At 37.5% G+C, this 13080-nt stretch overlaps 1 protein-coding gene across 1 annotated transcript in view; it reads right to left on the bottom strand.

Moving 5' to 3' along the window:
• The window catches only part of LOC117530592 (serine protease 27-like), a 40094-nt gene extending 27590 nt beyond the window's left edge, over window positions 1-12504 (bottom strand). Inside the window, exons 1-2 of the mRNA XM_034193480.1 lie at window positions 12378-12504; window positions 1158-1172 (exon numbers count right to left, since the gene is read on the bottom strand). Of these exons, the coding sequence (XP_034049371.1) occupies window positions 1158-1172; window positions 12378-12432 (70 nt within the window). The 5' untranslated portion in view covers window positions 12433-12504. The remainder of the gene's footprint in view (window positions 1-1157; window positions 1173-12377) is intronic.
• Window positions 12505-13080: the final 576 nt, after the last annotated feature.

Below are 13080 nucleotides of genomic sequence, written 5' to 3'. Positions count from 1 at the left end.
GGAGTTCGGGACTAGGCGGCTCCAGTATTCCCGGGGTCTGGTGGTGGAGGAAATCGTGTGGTTCCGGCTCTGCTTTGGACAGGTGTCTCCTATCTTCGAGCCTGCCCACACGACACCTTTGTGGAATGATTCTGATCTATTGTTGTAATCTGTTGTATTTGTTGTGCACATTCACAACAGTAAAGTGTTGTTATTTGACCTACTCCATTGTCCGTTCCTTTGCGCCCCCTGTTGTGGGTCCGTGTACCGACACTTTCCCAACATAAGTGTCTGGACTTGAAAGTCTCTACAGAATCTGACTATTTTATTGATGCAGGGAGATCATTCCACAAAGCAGGTGCACGATAACAGAAAGCTCTGTGACCCGCAGACTTTTTATTTACCTTCGGGACACAAAGTAGTCCTGCACCCTGAGAATGCAAAGCCCAGGCCGGTACGTAGGGTTTAAGCAGGTCAGCTAAGTAGGGAGGCTCTACTCCATGAATAATTTGATAGGTTAGTAACAGAACCTAAAAATCTGATCTCACAGGGACAGGAACCCAGTCACCAAGCCCTACATGACTTCCTCCTCCTAACCATGGTCCAAAAGCCATCATCCGCACCTGGCGATTCGAGGCTAATCCTAATGCGACACAGTAATCCTAATGGGGCAGCACAGTAGCTGGCCCAACACTAACCTCATCTGGAGTGCCCGTAACATCTACCTCCACTGAACTAAGAAGCTGTTCTATCTTACGGACACGGCTCTGTAAAAGAGTCACCCTCTCTGCCAGCATCGTGCAGGATTTATGTAAAGTGTAAAGCAGTGTACTTTGTGCACCAGAAAATCCAAGAGTGTAGCCAAACTAGCGTGCGCTAACCTCTGATGAAAATGGTAACCACTCCTAAGATTCACACAGGAATAGAATAATGAGCTACAATTCACAGCAGTTACACTGAAAAGAGGTATTAGACTGGTAGTAACAGTAATAAAAGAAACAACTAAAAAAAAAAATAGCTACAACAATGGCTCTAACGCCTCAAAGGAGGCTCAATTATCATTAACATTAACATATAATTACGTAATTAAACCCAATACACCAAATATGAAATAGGAAATTCACTACTTAGGCAGCATGCATTTTTTTTAAATTGTACATCTACAAACAATTACTTACCCTGAGCACTGGACTCTGTAGAAAAGATAAACAGGCATAATTAAGTAAATTATAGGTTCATGCTGGTGGCTGAATAAAGAAACAGCATATTGCAACTACATAATTAAATAAATAAAAATCCAAGCTCCACCTGTTAGGATCTACAAAATATCACACTTTTACATATCCAGAAACCAGTTCATATATATTATATATATATATATATATATATATATACAGTGAGGAACATAAGTATTTGAACACCCTGCGATACTGCAAGTTCTCCCACTTAGAAATCATGGAGGGGTCTGAAATTTTCATCTTAGGTGCATGTCCACTGTGGGAGACATAATCTAAAAAAAATAAAAATAAAAAAAAATCTGGAAATCACAATGTATGATGATACATGATAGCACTGGACTCTGTAGAAAAGATAAACAGGCATAATTAAGTAAATTATAGGTTCATGCTGGTGGCTGAATAAAGAAACAGCATATTGCAACTACATAATTAAATAAATAAAAATCCAAGCTCCACCTGTTAGGATCTACAAAATATCAAACTTTTACATATCCAGAAACCAGTTCATATATATATACATATATATATATATATATATATATATATATATATATATATATATATATATATATATATATATATATATATATACAGTGAGGAACATAAGTATTTGAACACCCTGCGATATTGCAAGTTCTCCCACTTAGAAATCATGGAGGGGTCTGAAATTTTCATCTTAGGTGCATGTCCACTGTGAGAGACATAATCTAAAAAAAAAAAAAAAAAAAATCTGGAAATCACAATGTATGATGATACATGATGATGATGTATGTATGATTTTTTTTTAAATAATTTATTTGTATGTTACTGCTGCAAATACGTATTTCAACACCTGCCAATCAGCAGAAATTCTGGCCCTCAAAGACCTGTTAGTCCGCCGAAAAAGTCCACCTCCACTCCACTTATGATTCCAAATTAGAAGCACCTATTTGAGGTCGTTAGCTGAATAAAGACACCTGTCCACCCCACACAATCAGTAAGACTCCAACTATTAACATGGCTAAGACCAAAGAGCTGTCCAAAGACAACAGAGACAAAATTGTAGACCTCCACAAGGCTGGAAAGGGCTACGGGGCATCTGCCAAGCAGCTTGGTGAAAAAAGATCAACTGCTGGAGCAATTATTAGAAAATGGAAGAATTAAGCTAAACATGACTGTCAGTCTCCCTCAGACTGGGGCCCCATGCAAGATCCCACCTCATGGCGCATCAATGATCCTAAGAAAGGTGAGGAATCAGCCCAGAACTGCATGGGAGGAGCTGGTCAATGACCTGAAGAGAGCTGGCACCACTGTTTCCAAGGTTACTGTGGGTAATACACTAAGACGTCATGGGTTAAAATCATGCATGGCACGGAAGGTTCCCCTGCTTAAATCAGCACACATCCAGGCCTGTCTGAAGTTTGCCCATGATCATTTGGGTGATCCAGAGGAGTCATGGGAGAATGTTATGTGGTCAGATGAGACCAAAATAGAACTTTTTGGTCTAAATTCCACTCGCCGTGTTTGGAGGAAGAAGAATGCAGAGAACCATCCCAAAAACACTGTCCCTACTGTGAAGCATGGGGGTGGAAGCATCATGTTTTGGAGGTGTTTTTTGCACATGGGACAGGACGACTACACTGTATTAAGGAGAGGTTGACCGGGGCCATGTATTGCGAGATTTTGGGGAACAACCCCCTTCCCTCAGTTAGAGCATTGAAGATGGGTTGTGGATGGGTCTTCCAACATGACAATGACCCGAAGCACACAGCCAGGATAACCAAGGAGTGGCTCCGTAAGAAGCATGTCAAGGTTCTGGAGTGGCCTACCCACCCGGAAACCAAACGTTTTTTGAATATAACGTTTGCATGCAAACGTTTGCAAACAAGCCATGAACACTGCATGAACGTCAGATGAACAAAGAATGAGGACAGGTAATGTTTGCACATGAACGTTACATGAACATTATACAAATGTTCGCAAACATTGTATGAACAGCTGAAGCAGAACATTTGTATAATGTTCATGTAACATTTTGTATGCAAACATTATATGAACATTATACAAATGTTCATTGAATGTCCTGCTTCAACTGTTCATATAATGTTTGTGGACATTTGTATAATGTTCATATATGAACGTTATATGAACATTCCAGAAATTTTCATTGATTGCAAGTGGGACATGTCCCGCTTCAGCTGTTCATGTTTGTATGTTATATATGCCAACATTATACATTTACATGCAGGCATTGGCCTACAATTTGATTGTATGAAAGGTTTACTCTCCATACTGAAAACCAAAAAGTGAAGTAAAACAAACTATGAATGTTTCAAAATTCAGTGTTTTATTCCGATGACTTGGAAATCAAATGAAACAAACCACCCCAAATGTTTTCATGCAGACAAGAAACTTAAGTTATAACACACTGCAAGCAATATTTCCAGAGGGGAAAAAAAAAAAAAAAAAAGTACAAAAAGTGAAAAAAAAAAAAAAAATACTGCAAGTTTTATTACATACAGACGTTGAAAATAGTATGGCAGTCAGATACAACACAATGGAAATGAGCATTATGCTTTATTATATTATCTGTGACATTGAGACATTCACCACATTTTAACGGAGTCTGAAAGAAAAAAAAAAAAAAACCAAGGCGTATCTCCATGTGAGGAAACTGCTCCTCGACCGAGGGAAATGGTAACGTATGGCACTATGGTGTTTTTTAATTTTTTTTATGTGGTTTTGGCACTGATCTGACACCCTGCAATTTGGAAGTGGATTCTGCCATGACCTGATGTCATGGTGCGTCTCTACTCTGATTGGCTGTCATCAGTCATCTAAATAATCCACCTCCAGTACCTCTTCAGATTCAGAAGACGACACCCCGGGTGCAGACAGAACTCCACGTGTCTTCTGAAGATTCATTAATGGAAAAAGAGGCTGTTGTCTGGTAGAGCACTCTGGAGATGAGGCCGGAATGTTCTCCTCGGAGTACTCATCAGAGGAGAGAGGCCTACCATTGACAGAGCTGATGGCAATGGCTGGGTGGATTATGGTGTCCTCAGTTGTTTTATTCTCCTTTTTTCTGGTCAGGAAAAAGTTCAGGATGGTCCTGTCTATACTTCCTTGATTCTGCTCTGTTGGGACAGCTTCGTATTACGGTACTAATCGTAGAAATTATAGTGTTGCTGTCCATTGATGTAATAGCTATTACAGCTGCCATGACAACCCTATAAATTTGTGGAAGATCCCTGGCAAGGCTGCCTTTGGCAGTTCCCGACTTTCCCTGACTGCTGAAGCACTGCCAGAGATAAACTGGGGCTATAGCATACAAGCAGTCCCTGACAATGCTGGTTATAGTATTCTTTCCATGTCCAATTCCAGGGGCATATGCAGTCAAAGCGTTGATGAGGGCATTCCTTCGGCGCCTGGCTCCCTTGTCCTCACCATCAAGTTTCTCATTGGCACTCTTCAACTGCAAGTTGAAAATTGCCATTGTTATTCATAAGAAATGAGACACATTTTACTATTAAGATACTATACAATTTCAGCAGCATGGTCAGAATTGGTATTCTCAACCCAACAACCTATTGTACAGGCCCTATATTTTTATCAAGCTGTTTATACTGGTTGCAGAATTTTCTCAAGTTATGTAGTTATCAGCTACCACAATAGAGAAAACTCAGAAGTGGTATATGCCATAAATACAGCATGTTGTTTCATAATATACTCTAAAAAAAATAAAACAAAATTTTGTTAAGTGAAGAGGATAGACAAATGTAAAATGTATTAACTCACTTCTTCAAGTGACTTTACAGGAAGGCCCAAGACTTCCAGGCACTGCTTGTAATTTGTTGTAGCTCACATTTCCAGATTAGAGCTGGACATTCTTCTAACAATCATCTCAGTAGCATCCTCATCATCAAGTTCAAGTTCCCTCTCCTGGTATGTTCGGGAACGGACACTTTGTGTGAGCAATGCATCAACTTCGCAGATGAGGTCATTCTGCTTCTCCTGGAACATAAAATGTGCACACAAATATTACTACCTTAATACAGAAGTTCCCATTGACCCCCCCCCCCCCCCCCCCCCCCCAATCTACAACAAAATCAGTTTTTAGTTGGGACAGGTCACTTTTTTTTTGCCCTAGAGAGAGTATACAGTTTTGTGTGTGTGTGTGTGTGTGTATATATATATATATATATATACACACACATATATATATATATATACACATATATATATATATACACATGCACACACACACACACACACACACACACACACACACACCATGGTCAGTGAGAATTACATGTCTAACTGGCGTGCATTATTTTTGTGAATACGCACACGTAGTTCAGCAAGTTAAGTCAGTGTAATATCACTCCGTTGTGGTCGGCACCACAGCAACGCACAAATCATTTGGCACAGATCAGCTGTGTTTTGACAGGTGAATAACAGAAATGTGATAAAACATGGATATCCAAGTGAATTTTAATATTTTTGGCCTAAATTAAATGTTTGAGGAATGGGAAGAGGAGGAGAGCAAATAGTGCAGCAGATTTGAGAATATTTACAGGGGAATCTTTCAAATGGTGATACAAGCACCAAATTCAACACAGTCCTTAGACATTACTCTTTTGAAAAAGCAGAGTATCCACTCGATTTTTCAATAGGCAGTCAGGTAGGGGTCAATGAGAATTACACAGGGATCAAAATTAAAAGATGCTGCAATCATATTGAAAACTATACCACATTATTCGTCCAACCATAAAGATTCCAAAAGATATAGTTTGGACTATCTTTGACTGAATGTTCCGAAGTTATGGGTCAAAAATAGCAAAAACGGTGACTAAGCTTAATTTCAGTTTGTACGGGAGGCAAAAGTTCCAAGCTCCAATTTTGGTAAATAGTGATAAACAATAAATAGTGGTAAACGTGAATAGTGATGGAGCAACTTTAATTTTGGCCCCCTGTACAAACTGAGGTTGACCTTTGTTACCATTTATGCTGTTTTCACACCATAACGTCAAGACATTTAATCAAAGATAGACTAAGAGATACCTTTTTGGTATCTGTATGATCAGATGAATATGGTATACTTTTCAATATGATTGGAGCATTTGTAAATCTTGACCTCTAATTCTTCATTGACCCCTACTTGGCCGCCTACTGAACAATCAAGTGGATAGTCTGGTTTCTCAAAAGAATAATGTCTAAAGAATACATGTCCCAAATTTGGTGCTTGTATCACCATTTGAAAGATTGTTTCAGTTATCTACTGCACTAAAACAAGAAGAACAGCAAAAGCAACGGCATAAAGATTTAACATCCGATGACCTGGACAAGATTGAAGACGGGAAAGAAGATGATAACGGTTGGCAAGGATGAAAATATCTTGAGACTGGCATCAACTAGTCCCAAATACTTACGCATTTTTAATCAAGTTCTGTTAACTTAAATAAGTATGTGTGTTAGTTCACTGTGTGGGACCATGGTATAAGGATTAAACAACTTGAAGCCATGCATTATACGGTTTGAACGCACGAGGCGGAGTCTAAAACACCACAACGTGAAGCAGAGCGGTGTTACTCCACGAAGTGCTCACACACACACACACACACACACACACACACACACACACACACACACACACACACACACACACACACACCACACACACACACACACACAGTCAAGCTGGAAAAGGGTTAGGGTGTGCCGAGTGCACAGTGTTTCATAGTCTCCTAGTTCGCATACAGCACAACATGAGCTTTGAACTCAGTGTTGTTAAAAAGCGGTCTCCTTTTGCATATGTCATTTCAGACCGCCAGCAGTGATTCACAGATTTTCACCTTGTTCTTATTCTAAAGTCAGTTTAAAGCAGAAACAAGGCAATGTTCTGTTAATTTGCTGCTGACTGTCCGAAATGACACATGCGCAGTACACAAAAGGGGACAGTTCAAACTGTGACACAGGGACCAGTGCATTAGTGCTAGGCCACCACAGCTCCCTTTATAATTGTATAATATAAAAAGGTAAAACTTGAGTAAATTAAACATACCATCAATATGCCCAGCATCTGCATGATGCTGCCAAGTCCTTCTGTTGGCGTCAACTCAACACGAGGAATCTCAGACAGCTGTGCATCTGCAGCAGAAACACTTGCCAAATGACGACGTGCCGTAAGCTCAGCCGCAGGTCTTCTTGCAGATGACAAAGCTTCAAAAAACAAAAGCAGTGACATATATATAATCACCATTTCCAAGAAAATTACAAACATATGGAAACACAACCACTAACTGGCTAGACAAGAGAATGTGCAAGATGCATAATCACTAAACCTCTGTATTATCACCCCAGACTTATTACACCTATACAAATTTTTTCAATGTACATTATATGAAAACTTGTAGACTCTAGAGCAGGGGTAGGCAACTTGTTGACCAGAATGGGCCATTAGGGTGCAGGTTTTCTTTGCAGCCACTGACTCCACCAGGTGATTTCACTGATTAAATCTGCTCAAAGTGATATTAATCAATGAAATCACCTGGTGGAGTCAGTGGCTGCAAAGAAAACCTGCACCCTCTTGGCCCTTTCTGGAACAAGTTGCCCACCCCTGATCTTGAGCATCCTTTAGAGAATTTGTCAACAGATGCTGTCTGCAGGACATGCGTCTTCACACAACTGCCGGCACATGTTCAGAAGGTGTCAGTTCTCAGTCAAGACTAGCTGATGTTTCTATGCCAAAAGAAAATAAACACTCAATATTAAAAGTAAGCCGCTGTACAATCTCATTTAAACAAAATACAAACCTGTGGATTCACTACTACTTTCCGATTTAGACTGATCGGGCTGTTGGTGTGACTGAACTGCCATCATGGCGTTTGGCTCAGGCTCAACCGGTTGGTCGGATGGAATCACTGATGTGGCAGCTCTTATGACAGCAGGCATGATTACTTTTGAAAAGAAAAATAAACAATAACCCAAAAAAATATTATTATTGGTCGCATTTGTAAAGGGCAAACAAACAATTTGAAGTAATTACACATGCAAAACCTATGGCAGTAATGAAAGTTACAATCAATAATTAAATATTCACACAAAAATATAAAACAGTTGTGGCAATGCAAAAACACAACTGAATCAAACTTATTTTCACAAAGTCTCTTTCTGTGCACTAACATGTTATTTGAACTTCAATTTCCTGAATGCCTAGTAACAGACAGCATATAAATTTTAATTCTGGTTATAAAAAGTTATGTACATTGAGAGGAAGGATAAATAAATAATAAATAAAGCATGTAAATGATAAAATACTCACATGGGCATATAAAAACAATATTACGCAAAAGAGACATCTAAAGGTCTCTTTTCAAATTTATATTCTGCTCCGAGTTGTAGATATATATATATATATATATATATATATATATAGCGAGCACATTTACTGGATCAGAACCACTCAAAATGCTACAAAGGACAAAGGGGTTTCCTTTGTTTTCACTTACTTTAAAATGGTGACTAGGGTGCGCTTCAGATCACGTGACCAGTGTCCCAGATGTCCGTTTTCCTCGATTAATACAAGTTCAGCTCTGTTGAAATAAAACAATTGGGGTTATATTTTTTTTGTTTTTTAATGCAGAAATATATTGAAAAAGACAAAACAATTAATGTGCAACATTATATTAACTTAGATTTTGACAGAAACATGCAAAAAAGAACTTTGATATTACAAACATTACAACATAAATGTCATATTTGTCTATTATTCTTGTTTAGAATGCATTGGAAGTTCTGTATCCCCTGTCTTTATAGCTGGTCCTACACCCTACCATCAGGTATTCTGTCTGGGCCATACTAAAATATGAAATGGAGACTGATAATCACAAAATGGGGTAAAATGTAACAAAATGGAGCAGAGTGAACCAGACTGACTCCAAATAATTACTTCTATTTAATTGTTTAGCTTTTGTTTTTGTAAGATGGCCTCAGTATACATTATAATTGTCTTAGCAAGTTTTCAGGGTATCATGCAGCAGTCTCTTATTAACGTAATGAAAAGCAGGGAAAAAAATTACATTTTTGTAGTATAACATTCATTTACAATTGTCATCATGTGGATTCTCTATACGTTTGACTGCAGCGACTCTCTGGCACGCAAGGGATTATGGGATAAGTCAACAGGGCGAATTGGAATTGAAGGCCTCGATCTGGGGATTTTTTCAGGCCTACTGCGTTTTTTTTTTTCGTTCCAGCATAATAAATGTAAAATGTCAAGTATTATTCGAACTTTAAATTTATTTATTAACAAGCCACGAACTGCATGACTCGCGGCAATGGTTTAATGTTGTTTTGGAGACGATAATAATTAAGATTTGTGCCAAGCCATCCAGGCCGTGGATTGATCAGATAAACAAGTTGTTGCTAAATACAGACCTCTATCCAAACTTTTAGACAGGTCAGCTATGTCGTGAGCATAACATATACATGCTTTTTCATTGTTATGTAAGTCCAAAGTGTGTTTCTTAAGAAATTAAAGACGGTAAATCAATGGAAAGATGCAATCAGATCAGTTCAAAAAGAAAACATCACAGTTATAACGTAAAAATGACAATAAGTATAATATGGAGACCAGCATATAACCACGATGTTCCGATAATTTTTGCAGTATGTTTGAAAGCGTTGCAATAGATATTTCTTACCTGATGGCGATAGATTTTAATTCACAAATTCGGCGCACCTCTCTCCAAGCTCCCAAACCGCAAAATGGCGATGGGAAACGAAGGCCGTACTCATGTGCCGTTCAGGTCTCAAATCTCGCGCAAATCACGCGCGATTTTAAAGGTACTGGGCTTGCGGGGAGTCGCGTGCGACCAACAAACTTCTTGATTACACACAAAAAAGAAGGAAAAAAAAAAAACGCTCGACAAATTAATACAGCCAAATATAAACACAAAAAATGCTCTGCAAATTACCATGACACAACCAACAAACACAAAAAATTCTCTGCAAATTAAGGCAAATAAATAGACAAACATTCAATGTTTGATACATGCAAATGTTCGCTTCCAAACATAACGATCATATAAACACAATAAAAAAATAAAATACAAAAAAAGCACCCAGCAAATTACACAACCAAACATAAAGGCTGCACTTTACCTCTGCATACCCTAAGGCTGTTGTGACCAGAGAATCCTGAGTTGTGCAGTGAGGTGCCGTACAAAAATGCAACAAAAAGAAAAAAAAAAACATCTCTGCACCACACAACCAAATATAAACACAACAAAAAATGCGCTGCAAATCACCACATATCAAGGCTCTGCTATATCATGACGCAACCAAATGAAAACACAGCCAAAAAAAAACAAAACAAACAAAAAAACGCTCCACTATGGCAACCAAACACTCTATGAACGTTTGATATGTACGTTTGCAAATGTTCGCTTCCATGCAAACATCACACAAACATCGCGAACATTACATGAACGCTCTCAAACTTGCTGAACAATAAGCAAACATTCTATGAACATTTGCTCGCAAATGTTGGCTTATGACCTGTAAAAAATATTATTTGTCTATGAGCTGTTTTATTTAAATGTCAGTGTTTCCTGCTCATGCATGTTGAAAACATTATTTTGTAAATCAATTTTTAATACCTTTATATTTTCCTTATTTACAAAAATGTTAAAGATATTATGCTTTTATAAAATTTATACTTATAATAAGACTTATAATAAGCTGGCATTGCAATCTGTTTCCATAAAAAATATATATGTTTTTGGTAGCTGACAATCTAGTGACTTAAATTATTTTGCAAAAATTTATATTTCAGCAGATTGCATGTTTATGCAAGTTGCCCAAGACATGTTTTCTGTCAGTTTATCACAGTAATCTTGAAATTCTATATTCAGTATAGGCCTGAATAAATCATAAATCGACAAATTATTGGTTACCATGGTAGAGTGCTTAAATTATTTCCTGTTCATTCTACCTATGTTTGCATACATGATTTAAATGGAGTCCAACATTAACTTTCTGTAGGCAAAATGATATTTATTGTTTTCCTAGCTGTATATGAAATTTTACAAAATTTTAGAATATATATATTTTTATTTAGAGGCAAGCTTTGCACATACACCATGAACATTATGTGAATGTTCGCAAACACACTGAACATTAAGCATACATTCTATAAACATTTGATTGATTTTTGCAAATGTTTCCTTACATGTTTGTCTAATGTTGCTTCCATGCAAACATTAGACAAACATCACAAACATTATATGAATGTTCGCAAACTTGCTGAACATTAAATGAACATTCTATGAATGTTCAGTTGATGTTCACAAATTTTCGCCTCCATGCAAACATTAGACAAACGTCACAAACATTACATGAACGTTCACAAACTTGGTGAACAGTAAACAAACATTCTATGAACATTTGTTTGATGTTTGCAAATGTTCGCTTCCGGGTGGGTAACCAGTCTCCAGACCTAAACCCAATAGAAAATCTTTGGAGGGAGCTCAAACTCCGTGTTTCTCAGAGACAGCCCAGTAACCTGGCTGATCTAGAGAAGATCTGTGTGGAGGAGTGGGCCAAAATCCCTGCTGCAGTGTGTGCAAACCTGGTGAAAAACTACAGGAAATGTTTGACCTCTGTAACTGCAAACAAAGGCAACTGTACCGAATATTAACATTGATTTTCACAGGTGTTCAAATACTTAATTGCAGCGGTAACATACAAATAAATTATTTAAAAAATCATACATTGTGATTTATATGATTTATGTGATTTATATGATTTATGTGATTTTTTTTTTATATATATATATATATATATATATATATATATATATATATATATATATATATATATATATATATATATATATATATATATATATATATGCACACACACACACACACACAATTTATTAACACCAAACAAAAACATAACTCAGCATAAATTCAAACATAAACTGACAGCAAACTAACACAAGGTAAAAATTTAAGCAGACTCTGTGAGTGATATTTTGGTATATCAACTGACAGAACAAAAGGTGGTGCATCTGTAAATAGACCCATGAGTGTCAAGTTATCAATTATCTGTTATTTTTAAAGGCAAGTACAATGAGCTTTGTAACCTATTTTAAATCAAAGCAGGAAATCTTACGGAGCCTGATGATGATGAGACATGTCAAGAACAGCCACAGAGTCCAAGGCGCCATATGATCACCAGTGTTTTCTTCAGTAACTGTATGTCTTCTAATTGTATAGATGTGTCTTCCTCCCTTAAAGGGTTACCATCAGCTCTGCTGTATGTACTTGTGCAAAGGCTTTAAGTACACCTGATCCTTTGTTCTGAAATATGTTGTGTTTTCCATTCCTTCATGAAACTGGACTGATGAGATTCTCACATGCTGTATCATGTGATTTGAAAGCCATTAAATGATTAAATTTTGGGTGTGATTGCTTGTGATTGTGACTGCTAGGAAGTCAGCCATAACTTGTTGGCACATACAGTCGTGTTCAGAATAATAGTAGTGCTATGTGACTAAAAAGATTAATCCAGGTTTTGAGTATATGTCTTATTTTTACATGGGAAACAAGGTACCAGTAGATTCAGTAGAGTCTCACAAATCCAACAACACCAAGCATTCATGATATGCACACTCTTAACGCTATGAAATCGGGCTATTAGTAAAAAAACGTAGAAAAGGGGGTGTTCACAATAATACAACCCCTGGCAAAAATTATGGAATCACCGGCCTCAGAGGATGTTCATTCAGTTGTTTAATTTTGTAGAAAAAAGCAGATCACACACATGACACAAAACTAAAGTCATTTCAAATGGCAACTTTCTGGCTTTAAGAAAC

This window comes from Thalassophryne amazonica, chromosome 18 (assembly GCF_902500255.1).
Source record: "Thalassophryne amazonica chromosome 18, fThaAma1.1, whole genome shotgun sequence".
Classification (NCBI taxonomy): domain Eukaryota; kingdom Metazoa; phylum Chordata; class Actinopteri; order Batrachoidiformes; family Batrachoididae; genus Thalassophryne; species Thalassophryne amazonica.
Note: the sequence above shows the minus strand (reverse complement) of the source record. Positions and strands in the feature narration are given on the sequence as shown.